Here is a 12,806-nt window from a genome sequence, read left to right on the forward strand (position 1 = left end):
ATTGGAGAATTTCCGAAGCTATTCTTGGTGAAATCTAGGAATTTATTCGGGAAATCAATTAGGGATTACTTTGTAAATTCTTTTGAGTATTCCCTCGGAAATTCTTTATGAATATATTAAAAAATACTAAATTAGTTAGGATTTTTCAAAGCAATTCCTGGAGGAACTTCCGAAGGAATTTCGGGATCAGTTTTCCAAGGAATTTTTCAAAGAAATCACTAAAAGAGTGTCTATAAGAATGATTAGCAATTTTCTAAATTATTTCTGGAGGAATTTCCAAGATAAAAACCGAAAAGAATTCCCGGAGGAATTTCAAAACGAATTCTTCTGAAAGAGTTCCTAAAAAATCCCAAAGAATCTCAAAAGAATAAACGGAGCATTTTCCGAAGGTTTTTATAGTTAAGCAGTAATAGAACGCTAGTGGCGCTGTAACCATTGAAATTATTCTGCCAAAATATGCTTCAATAAGCTTAATAGCCTAATCAGAATTAGATTATTTATCGTAATACATATTGTGTTAAAGCGGAGAAAGAAAATTGAATGTATGGGGATGGCATGAGGTTGTTTTACAATGTTATGAAAACTCATATGTGAATATGTACGTTATGTGGAAGATATTGATTTGAAAACTGTAGGGTCATGGGTTCGAGTCCCATCGAAGGGAAAGTGGTTACCTCCAATACATTTTTCAAATCAATATCTTCCACATAACGTACATATTCACATATGAGTTTTCATAACATTGTAAATTAACGTCCAAGTCGGGTGGTTTAATCCCCGGAAATAGGCAATTACCTTTGATTGAAATGAGGTTGTTGTTTATCATGATATTTATGATCATTAGAGTGGGGCGTCATGGTCATTTTTTCAAATCAATGGTTCTTCGAAGCCATTCTGGGTCCTGAACAACTGTGCAGAATTTGGGACCGATTGGTTGCTTCCTTGCTTCCCGCATTGCGTTTAAAGTTTGTATGGAAATTAGTATGGGAGAACGTATATTTTTGCATTTTTACTACTAGAGGTTTCAGTTCATCGTAAACCAAGTGGCACATTACGTTAAAGTATAACCCAAAGGATGCCGAAAAACTTTGCTGAAGAAGGCACGTTGCTGGAACGTCCACGAAAAAAGTTATAACGCTTCAAAGATTGAGTGTTCAAACCATATGCAAAAAATCATTTATTCTGCCAGCACTGCCGAACTACGTGGAGCAATAATTTAACTGAGTGTTATTTCAAAATTATTGATTTTATAGGACTTTGGAGCTAATGGGAGATATTCGGAATGATTTCACAAAGTAAAAATTCCGACTAGAAGGAAAATGGGTTTTGCCCTCTGACAATTACAGGTTGTCCGGTAGTGCTGACAGAAACATTGATTTCTTGCATATGGTTTGAACAATCAATTTTCGAAACGTAATAATATTTTTTGCAGACCTTCCAGCTGCGTACCTTCTTCGGCCAAGTTTTTCGGCATCTTCCAGGCTATATGCTAACCTATTGAGTCACGTGATTGATGATAAATTGAAGCCGCTAAGAGCAAAAATGTAAAAAGAACGTTTTCCCATACTAATCTCCATGTAAACTTAAAACGCGATGCGGCATGCGAGGTTGCAACCAATCGAGCCCATATTTTGCACAGTTAATTGGGGTCCCAAAACGATTCAGAAAAACCTTGATCTCACTCGATCGGACGAAGTTTTCGTTTTCCCATACAACTGCGCCCCACTCTAATGATCATAAATAGTTTAATCTGAATAGGCTATAACTTGGCCGTTTGACACTTTCAGTACCGGTAACTTGACTGCTAGGTCCAAGCAAACTAGATGTTGGTTACAAGCGAACAAGGGGCTGTCCATAAACCACGTAGACCAAATTTTCATATTTTCAAACCCCCCCTCTCCCCCCTGATAGACTTTCATAGACTTTTCCAAAACCCTCCCCAACCCCGGAAAGTCTACGTAGACTTTTCCAAAAAATTGTCATGTCATATGTGTTGTACGTTTCGAAATAAGATCAGTAACGAGTTATGGTATTAAGTTATTAAAATCCATTAACAAGAAATCCATTTTAATATAAAACATTACAACAAAACGCTTATTTCGAAAACAGAACAAATTCAGTTTAAAAAAAAATCAAACTTATTCTCTGTGCACGGCTGCAGAAACTAGATCTCAAACTTCCCGATAGATTCAATTCCTTCTAGAGGTGTGCGCTGACATTTTCGCATCAGCGCGCTGCTGTATTCTATCACAACACTGATCTATAACTTTCCACGCCGGTTCAAATTCGGGGAAGTCTGAAGAATTTCTAGAACAAATTTAGAAGACTATCAAGTGTAAATCCTTAAGATAAACACGTCGATATTCCAAAGAATATTTCGTAAAAGTTTTCGATTGATGACCCTAAAACTCCCGTTGATACTCCTAAGAACTTTAAGTAAACATTCCATGCCGAAATTTCATGGATCGTAAAAAATAAGCTGAACTTTTTTTAAAATCTTTATTAAGGAGACTTTGAATAAGTAGAACTTTTCGTGGGATTCCCAAGAACTTCCAAATTATTTGAGGTGGAAATTTCGGTTGAATGTGTCGTGAGAATTTTGGTAAATTTTCCATCAAAACTGCAAAGGAAATCGCAAGGATTTTTCCATGGATACTCGAAGAATTTTCGGTGACAGAATCAAATATTTTTCCGTGAAAGTTTTCTTTCAAAATCCCGAAGATTTTCCATTCAAGTTCTAAAAAAATCCATTGGTAATCCCGAAGAAACTGTCGTTGAAATTCCGAAGACTTTTCCGTAGATATCCAAAGATTTCTCAGTGGAATTCCAAAGAATTCCCGGTGAATCTTCAGCAAATATTCCAATGGAAATTCAGATGAATTTTACGCGGACTTTACGGAAAATTCCATGCAGAAAATCGCTGAAACATAAGATTTTTTTTTGTTCTTTTTTAACGTGATTTGAAAAAACTGAAAAAAACTGGAAAATGGAAAAGCTGAGGTTGCTGTAGCTTCGGCCTATTTTCCGGGTGATGATCCTGAGGCCCCTCCTCCTGAGGTCGAATCATTTATCCAATACTGCAGAGAGAATAACAAGTCATTCATCATTGGCTGTGATGCTAATGCGCATCATACCGTGTGGGGTAGTACGGATATCAACAGTAGAGGTGAATGCTTACTTGAATATCTCTCATCCAATAATATTGATATTTGCAATAGGGGAAATGATCCAACATTTTCTAATGCAATTAGACAAGAGGTCTTAGATCTGACACTGTGCAACGGTGCGATTTATGAAAGAATTGCAAACTGGCATGTCTCCAAGGAAACATCATTGTCAGATCATAGACATATTGTGTTTGAATGGAGTTGGGGAAAACGATCATCAACTTCATTTAGAAACGCTAGAAAAACGAACTGGGAACAATATGAGCAATATTTAAATTCAGACCCATTTACAAAAGGTGGAAAGATTGATTTAGTTCAAGAACTGGAATATTTTTCCCAAAAGGTAAATGATAAGATTTTAAATGCTTTCTACAACAGTTGTCCTACGAAACAGTCGTCCTCTAACAGGGACGTTCCGTGGTGGAACTCAAAATTGGAGAAACTGCGGAAGACTTCTCGTAAACTTTTTAATAAAGCAAAAAGAACCTCGAATTGGACTCCGTATAGGAGTGCACTTACTGAGTACAATAACGAAATAAGAAAGTCCAAAAGAAGATCGTGGGTTCAAACGTGTGAAAATATTAGCAATACTCCAGAAGTCGCGAGACTTCAGAGGGCACTTGCAAAAGATCATACTAATGAGCTAGGGAATCTGAAAAAAAGGATGGATTTTCCACACAAACTTCTGGTGAAACATTAATGGAAACCCGTTTTCCTGGATCGATTATGTGTGTAGACCCAACAACAAGTGGTTCGTTTGAAAGTCAAAGATGTTCAGCAAGAACAACTAAAATGTCTGATGATGCGAAAAATGTTGCACAAGCCTTGGCTGACGATATCTTTACGAAAGCCAGGGTAGAGAATGCAGTGTGATCTGTTGAGCCTTATAAATCTGCCGGACCGGACGGAATAATTCCAGCAATGCTTCAAAACGGAGAATCAGTGCTGATTCCGCCGTTAATTGAGATATTCAAGGCAAGTCTAAGACTCAATTATATTCCATCTTCATGGAGGAAAGTAAAATTTATTTTCATACCAAAAATAGGAAAGCGAGATAAGACGCATCCTAAATCATTCAGGCCCAAGGAATGTAATTGTTGCTGAAAAATGCGAAAAACAAGCGACAAAAGAGAATAGCGATAACTCTTTGTCCCCATCTGCAGAGGATAAAGACATTGTTGCGTTCCATTTTATTTGCAACAAACATGGAGAGGTAATTGTTGTAAACTTTTCAAACTGCGATAACTTGTTTATTTCAGAAGTAAAACGCAAATAATGTCAACAGATGGTTGAGTTTATGTCTAATCTATGATAACTGATACTAATTTAACCAAAAACATCATCGGAAACCGACTACTTCTCAAAATGCGTGGCAGGCGATAATTGTCCTATTCTGTTGCAGTTTGGGACAAACGCTTATTGCGAGAGAGGACAATGTTGTTGTCATTGCCAATGTTGTTATTTTACATTCCTTGTTCAGGCCCATTAGTCTTTCATCAGTTCTGTTGAAAACTATGGAAAAGGTGTTGAGTGATTATATCAACTCAAATTACATGATTAAACATCCACTGTCTAAGTTCCAGTTTGCTTACCAGTCCGGTAAGTCAACAATTACGGCACTTCATACAGTGGTATCTAAGGTGGAAAAAGCGCTTTCGGTAAAAGAAATAGCACTTTGTTCTTTCTTGGACATTGAAGGAGCTTTCGATCGCGCTTCTTATTCGTCAATGGATCGTGCCATGAAGAAAAAAAACTTCGACACGAACATTATCAAATGGTGCAAAAAGAGAAATTTATTCAGAGCTGTGAAGTTCGTCTCTTACAGTATGATCAACAAAAGGGGTCCTCTCACCACTAATGTGGTCCTTAGTTGTAGACGATCTTTGAAAAAGCGTAGAGGAAAAAGGTTTCGAGGATGTAGGCTTTGCTGATGATATTGTCATCATAGTGGAAGGGGCAATCGACAATGTCATTTCTGAGAGAATGCAATGGGCTCTAAAAACTTATCCATTTATGTGTATTCAGGAAGGCCTTAGCATTAATCCGTCGAAAATTGTAATTGTACCATTCACTAGGGAAAGAAAACTTGATCTAAAAGCTCTAAAGCTTGGAGGACTAGAAATTCAGCTTAGTGAACAGGTCAAATACCTGGGAGTCATTCTGGATTCTAAACTGAACTGGAATGCTCATATTGAGTGTGCGATCGGAAAGGCAACTAGTGCCTTCTGGATAAGCTCTAAAACATTTGGACGAAAATGGGGCTTAAGACCAAAAATGATTAAATGGATGTATACTTCCATTATTCATCAAAAACTAACATACGCTGCTCTTGTATGGTGGCCAAAAATAAAAGAGGCTACTGCACAGAAGAAGCTGACAAAACTGCAAAGGTTAGTGTCCATTGCTATAACGGGAGCGATGCGTAGCACTCCTTCAAAATCGTTAGATGCAATTCTAAATCTGCTACCATTGTATGAATTCGTGCAGTTAGAAGCGGAAAAGAATATGCAAAAACTTAAACGATTGAAGTTATTCAAGTCAGGCGATTTAGTGGGCCACTTGAGTATCTCACAAAATTTTCAATATGGGCCAGTGATGAATATGCGTGGAGACTGGATGAAACCTGTGGAGAACTATGACATTCCTTATTACATACGTGAGCCATCACGTATGGACTGGGAAGTCGGAGGTCCCACTGTTCGGGACGGTTCCATGAAATTCTACACAGATGGCTCAAAAATAGGAACAAAAACGGGAACAGGAATCTTCGGCTCTGGGATATCGATCTCAGTGGCAATGGGAAACTATCCAACGGTGTTCCAAGCGGAGATTTTTGCTATAATGAAATGTGCAAATATCTGTGTAGAGAGGATATATAAATATGCAAATATTTGTATCTTCACAGATAGTCAAGCGGCACTCAAAGCATTAAGTAGCTTTAAATGTACATCAAAACTTGTCTGTGACTGCATTCTTTCATTGCGAAAAGTGTGCCAAGAGAACTCCGTAAATCTGTTCTGGGCTCCAGGACACTGTGGCATTGAAGGTAATGAAAAAGCAGACGAGCTTGCAAAACTAGGTTCAAACACACAGTTTATTGGCTCACACCCTTTCTGCGGTATATCATGCTGTACTATAAAAATGGAATTGAAATCCTGGGAAGCACAAAGGTTGATGACCAACTGGTTGGTTGCCGAAAAGTGTGCTCAATCAAAGAGATTTATAATTCCCAATGTTAAAGTAACCGAAAAGCTCTTGGAGCTCAGCAAGAGAGCTCTTTGCACCTTCACTGGCCTAATAACCGGACACTGCCCGAGCAGATATCACTTGAAAAATATTGGCCAGATTCAGAATGATATCTGTCGTTTCTGTAACATGGAACGTAAAACCTCGGAACATCTGGCCCCCCTCCACTCATAACATTTGTTTCATGGATGCTCAAGTGTGTAATCATGGCATTCAATAAAGGTTTGTAAACATCCGAAAAATAATGTGAGTAATTGACTGCAAGCGTAAATTTTATTTTCAATAACTTTTGCTAACGAAAATAAAGTCTATCTAGATAGACATAAAGCTAATTTTCAAATAAACGTCCTGAGAATCCTGAGATCTAGCATTTTATTAAATAAATTTTCATCCCAAACTAAATCCGTGCCAAACCCGCGCGAAGTCCTAAAATCGTTATGTAAATCCGCCCCAAATCCGTAGTCGTAACAACCCTGCATGAGAAATATAGAGAAAGATACAAAGTAGGAGAATGGAACGGACCTGGGATTGAACCCACGATCTCCTGCGTATGAGGCAGAAGCAGTAGCCATATGACTACCAAGCCCGTTTCGGGAAGAAATCCAGCTGACAAAAACCCAGCATTTTCTCCAAGGAACCATAAGTTTGGGGCTATACTTGTATATTTCTAGGAAGCATCACATTCTACGCTAGCCACAGAAGAAAAACTTCATCCAAAAGCCCCGAAATTGAGGAACGCATCGAAATTCAATCGGGACGATTCAATCTTAAGGGGAAAGCAGCTAACAATGCAACCACGCGGACTTCGACACCATTCATCGGATGCCGACACCAAAAGTACAATTCCCATGGTAAAGACGCGACACCAAGGTACACCACAAATAGCAAATCGTCGACGAACACCAGGACCGCTGACGCAGCGCATAGGAAACGTGGACAATGAACTTCAGACCCCGATCGCCTGATCGGGCAAACTGCTAACGTAGAATATTTAGGGCCTAGGTAGGTTTCTTGAAATCAGAATGGAAAAATAAAGCTCAGTTCGATTTGTGAATTCTTTTTTTTTTTTTTTTTTTCGGTGGTTAATTCGCATAGCAGAAACGTCAGCAGTTAATCGAAAAACTTAAAAAAAAGATCAGATATTGCTTAGATTTAAAAAAACACATAATGGTAAAAAAGAAGCCCAATAACGCCTGAGAAACGGCCTGCGTTGTGTTTGTTCTCATGGAAAATGTTTTGACTCAATGAAAGGATGTCTAACCTGGGATTTAGACCTTAATAAATCATGAAAAGATACTAAATTTGAAATTACTTTTATGCAGGTTCTGTTATTAAAACAACTAACATAGATTCTTCAAGCTTCAAACCACAATCAGTAATATACATCCAAATTTCGGATTCACAAGTTTTTTCCGATCAAATCTAAACAAAACTATCAATTCGACTACGTGGTTGTAATGACTGCACGGCAGATCATCCTTGATCTCGAATATTGGTTTCGTTTTAGAAGCACACAATTTCAAATCACCGATTTGTTTACATATTTTAACTCCAAAATAACTTTGAATAAAAGTTATTTTGGACAAAATTTAAATATTTACAATATGATGATGCCCGAAGTATGCAAAATTAATATTGATATCAATTTCCAAATATTCAAAATTCAGTAACTAAATAATCAGTTAGCCGCCGTAATTATTAAATGTTATGTTACCAGGTTTTGCCCAATGCTCTCAACAATAAATATCTTATAATTATTAATACTCGATCAATTATCTTCATAAAATGCTGAACGGCGATTATGTACCGGATCTTCTGATAAATCTACACTGGGATCACAATGTGTTTGAAAGAGAGTACTTACTGTCAATAGAACCTAATTATCCTGGGTGGGACATTATTCACTGAATTCATTCGTATAACAAATGCATTTTATAAGTAACCAAATGGAATGCAAATAAACTACTCTTTTGCCATTGTTGTGTGCTTCACGGGATAAACTAATCGCCAAAACAAATCATCACTATTATCATTTCCATTGCATTCCATCCGGTTACTGTCCACCTGTCCTACTATATCACGCACCATCGTAAGAAAAAAAAAGTATGGCCACTCGCTTCTCCCACCCATCCCCGCCAGTCTACTTACTCTTAATGATCATCACCTTTTTCGCCTTCCGATGCTTGCTGTGTACTTTCGTGATGTGTCGATTTAGCGTGTACCCCCGGAGGAACTTCAGCCCGCAGTACTCGCAGGCTGTCACCGTCAAACCGGGCGCCAGCTCGCCGTGCACCTCGTACATGTGCCGCTTCAGGTTGTAGGACTTCGTAAATCGCATCTGGCACGGATCGCACGCCAGCGAGCATCGCGTGCCCCGGTCCCACGCGTGAACATTGTCCATGTGCTGCTCGAAATCGTAGTGCGTTGCGAAGCTCTCCTGGCACACCTCGCAGTCCGGCGGGGGTTTGTTCGGGTCCAGTTTCCCCTTTCGGAATGCCACCCGAGCGGGGCGCGAATCCGATGAAATGTTGGCTGGTGGCGACGACGCAGATGGTGGTACCGGCAGCCCAATTAAGCCGGGACTGCTGCCACCGAGGGAAATCTGATTCACTTGCACCGAAATTGAGAGACTACTCGTCTGCGAGTAGAGCGAAATCTCTGCCGGTGACTGGAAACTACTGCTGTTGGCTAATACAAGACTAGAATCTGTTGACTGTGGTTCTTCCCCTTCATCTTCATCGTCGTCGTCCTCGTCATCTGGCTCGTCCTTACAGTCATCTATCACAATCGTTGGAGGTTCTTCCTCCTCTTTAATTAGCACGTCCGGTTCTATAGGAATTATTTGATGTTGTGCTACTTTTCCAGCAACTGCGGCTGCGGCCGCCGCCAGCTGCTGCTCAGCAGCTAAACGTCGCTCTTCTTCCTCCTGTCGCTCTTTCTCGAGTTCTCTCCGTGTTCGAATCATCACATCCTGCCGGAGGCATTCTTCTCGGAACTGGCAAAACAAATCCAACATTTGCAGACACTTGTCGCAGATGACCGCACCGGAGTCCTGCGTTCGGGTCAGAATAACCGACGTCAAAACGTCGATCATACGAACGAGCTCGTCTTTCGGATCTTCGTCGCCGGGAGGAAACAGCGGATGTATGACAACCCCCTCCGAGGCGCACAGTCTACAGAAATATTCCAATGGGCTGCGGAAGGGTGAGGAATCGAAAAATTGTTAAGGGTAGGATTGTATTTGGAAATTGTGGATCAATTCAAAAAATACTTACTATTCATCATTTTCCATTGCATCCACCGACGATTGTGTGTACGTTGCACAAGATACGCTTGCGGATATTTTTGCTTTCCTAAGCAGAATTTGAATTCTTATTTCACAATCGCGTCTGTCCGGAAACCAACGCATATATTGCAGGACCAGGTTTTATTTACAAGCGATGATGGTGCGGTGTGACCATGGGGAGGGTGCGACATCGTTTTGGCAGCGTTGGCAGCTGACGCAAGAAGTGAGAACAAAATTTGTTGTCAATAATTTGTCACTTTTTTGCTGTCAAGGGTCTGTTCAAATATTACGTAACGCAATAGGTGGGGGATTGTTTCATTTTTGTTACAGATACAGTCAATTTATTTGTTTCGCGGATGACATGGACATGCATGGACATTAGGGTCTCGCCGACATTTCTCATCAACACGCCCGGATAAAAAATTACAGTACCTTGTATGGTTAAAACCATTAGAATACTATAGATTGTGTGGCAAACAATAAAATCTACTGTACATTTATTGTAGTTTTCTAACGGTGGAAATACACATATATTGTACTAACCATAAAACCACAATGAACCTTAATGTCAACAATGAATTCTATAATGTTTTTATTGTTTGCAATTGTTGATGGAAAATCTAATCAAAATTCAAAATTATTCTTTTTCGTTGATCAGAAAATCTTTTCTGATGTTAAAAATAATATGGTTTTTAAAATACTATAGTATTGTACTATATATTGAAGCATCCAAGAAGTTGGAAAATTCTTGTGGCGACACCCACTTTTGCACCGCATCGCCACTGAATCACTTCTGATTTTACTCTTAAGAGTAAAGAGATTCAGTTTCTCTGCAAATTTTAGAACACTATAATTCTATATTGAATCTGGGGGAAAATTGAACAAGGTCGCTGGTTTCCTCAGCAGTGTTGTATTCATATATGAAAGATTTTCAATAAAATGAAATCATTATGTTGCTGCAATGGGAGGCGCCGTAGTTGCAAAGTGGATTGATCCGCAGATAAAATAACGCATTCATACACCAACACAATTGAAAAATTGTTTAAAACTGCAGAAAATAGAACAGATTTCTCTCTTAAATATATTTATTTCATTCAGAGACATTAAAATCATTCTAGCAACACTGTCGTTTTGACCATGTTTTCGTTTGTATCCGATCCGAGTTTATGTTTATTTTTTATCTTGCCAATCAGAATGTCGTGATTAGAGGCCTCTAGTCGTGATCATCGTAATTGATCCTTTGGTATCTTCATGTCCGGCGACTAGGGAGCTTGGGTATCCCGAGGTAGTTTGATGGCAGATCAGCAGCGGCTCAACGCAAAAGGCTGGAAACGATCCATTCGAACACCAAAACCGGAGCTAAGGTTACGTTACGTCGGTTTTTCTGTTGGTCATCAGAACAACAAGAGCGGCTTCTTCCTGAAGAAGTTCCCACTCGGAAAGGTAAGATGATTTATTTGTTTGGTGCAAAAGAACCCAGTGACAAGTATAAACAATCTTCAATTGATATTTTGAAAAAATATTTCAGTTAATTGACAAATTTATTATAGGTTTCTGCCGTCGACACTATCAAATTTCTGACCAGAAGGAACGCAATTGCATACTACGTCGCGATGGTTCAGCTGCGTGGCAAGACCGATATTGAGAAGCCCAAAGTACTGTCGTTCCTGTCCCTAACCGACAATGAGCTGCTACCGGCAGTGTGCACCTGGGTCTTTTCCATCATACGGACCGGAGGAGCTGGGCATCAGGAATGAAAGAAAGAGAAGGAGCCAAGGCCGAACCTTGCCTTGAACCTTGTTAGATGTCGCCGAGGTCGAGGCCGAGGTGGTTCTGTTCCATGTATTGCCAAAGGGAACGTTCAATCCGGTACAACTTTGGCGACTTCAAGCATTGCTACTCGAACGAAGATGAACTAAGTCCATCCGTTACTTCTGACAGAAGTTCAACTAGCAAACTACTTCAGCTGGTACGGTAGCGTTTGGTTCTCGCGAGAGCAGGAACTGTGCATTACGAAGTGTATACGAGTGGAAGAAACTGGATACCAGCTCAGACGAAACCAAGGAAGTGCTGAAACAATACTTCAGCCGAGATTTCAGCTGATCCGGTGTCGATAAGGGAGGCCGCATGTTCAAGAGGAAATATTCAAGAATGCTTGCTGGCACTCAGCCATAACAGCGGGCACAGTTTTTTTGTCTTTATCAAAGAGGGTTCCAGCCCGAGGCTGGCTCATCTCTTAAACTAAATCAGGTTAATTTCTCTCTTAAACTGAATCAGGTTAATTTAATCAGGTGGAAGTCAAACGTGTCATTGCTGCCATGTCATTCGGCTTGAAGGTAATGATGAAAAAGAGGAGTAACTTGTATTCTCATCTCTTATCTTTCTAAATCAAACAGAAAATCGTGAAAATCAAATAACCATGCATTAAATAAGATCCGAAAAAACTTAGTTCATAAAATAATACAAACACTCAGTACAGCCTGTATAATAACAACACATTAAAAAGAAAATTATTTAGCCATTTTTTAGTGGAATGTTTTCATTGTCATTAGACGAGTTTAGCACAATTCCATTTAATTCCACCACCTCGTAATACTTTTACATATACGTATTTCGACCTCAACTGTAAGGTCGTCTTCAGTGTCTCGTACTTGATACTCGACAATGTCGAAAATGGAATTGTGCTAAACTCGTCTTTTGACAGTAAACACATAAAAGTTAATTTTTGATTGTTGACTAAAATTGAATCAGGATAGATTTTAATTAAACTTAAAAGAAATTTACAATATGATTTTTTGATTTACAATTAATTTTATTAACAGGGAAAAATCGACATTTCTTGCGAGACGCAAAAAATGATTTACAGCATTACAATTTAATATTACAAAGTGTAATAATGGTTTGTAAAGATTTGAATCATTTTTTGAACCTCACGAGAAATGTGGATTTTTTTTCTCTGTTAGTAAAATAAATTGTAAACCATTAAATAAATTGTATTGTATTTTTATTGGAATACTGGAATACATTAATTCTAAAATTTATTGTACTTCTATAGCAAAACAATAAAAAAAAGTAAAGAAAAACATTAAAAACACGTAGTTTTCTAT

General features: G+C 38.9%; 2 protein-coding genes across 4 annotated transcripts in view; one reads left to right on the forward strand and one right to left on the reverse strand.

The window, feature by feature from the left end:
- The window catches only part of LOC134202899 (zinc finger and BTB domain-containing protein 18-like), a 58,381-nt gene extending 48,482 nt beyond the window's left edge, over positions 1-9,899 (reverse strand). The window contains exons 1-2 of one of the 3 annotated variants that reach the window (XM_062677976.1): positions 9,689-9,898; positions 8,562-9,607 (exon numbers count right to left, since the gene is read on the reverse strand). In XM_062677976.1, the coding sequence (XP_062533960.1) occupies positions 8,562-9,607; positions 9,689-9,822 (1,180 nt within the window). In that variant the 5' untranslated portion in view covers positions 9,823-9,898. Of the gene's footprint in view, positions 1-8,226; positions 9,608-9,688 lie in introns of those variants that run through there. The other 2 variants (XM_062677922.1, XM_062678024.1) reach the window with 2 other exon arrangements.
- Positions 9,900-10,867: 968 nt separating this feature from the next.
- Positions 10,868-12,555, forward strand: LOC134203112 (elongation factor 1-gamma-like). The gene is made up of 2 exons (XM_062678078.1): positions 10,868-11,142; positions 11,250-12,555. Exons 1-2 carry the CDS (start codon positions 10,993-10,995, stop codon positions 11,454-11,456), a joined length of 357 nt encoding a protein of 118 aa, XP_062534062.1. The 5' UTR covers positions 10,868-10,992; the 3' UTR covers positions 11,457-12,555.
- The last annotated feature ends 251 nt before the right edge of the window (positions 12,556-12,806 follow it).

Source organism: Armigeres subalbatus, chromosome 1, assembly GCF_024139115.2.
Source record: "Armigeres subalbatus isolate Guangzhou_Male chromosome 1, GZ_Asu_2, whole genome shotgun sequence".
Lineage (NCBI taxonomy): Eukaryota > Metazoa > Arthropoda > Insecta > Diptera > Culicidae > Armigeres > Armigeres subalbatus.

What these genes read in the sequence shown, in the direction of transcription:
- LOC134203112 (XM_062678078.1), top strand. Translation starts at nt 10,993, where the DNA reads ATGGCAGATCAGCAGCGGCTCAACGCAAAAGGCTGGAAACGATCCATT. An exon ending in AGAAGTTCCCACTCGGAAAG is followed by an intron (nt 11,143 to 11,249) that starts GTAAGATGATTT and finishes AATTTATTATAG; the next exon opens with GTTTCTGCCGTCGACACTAT.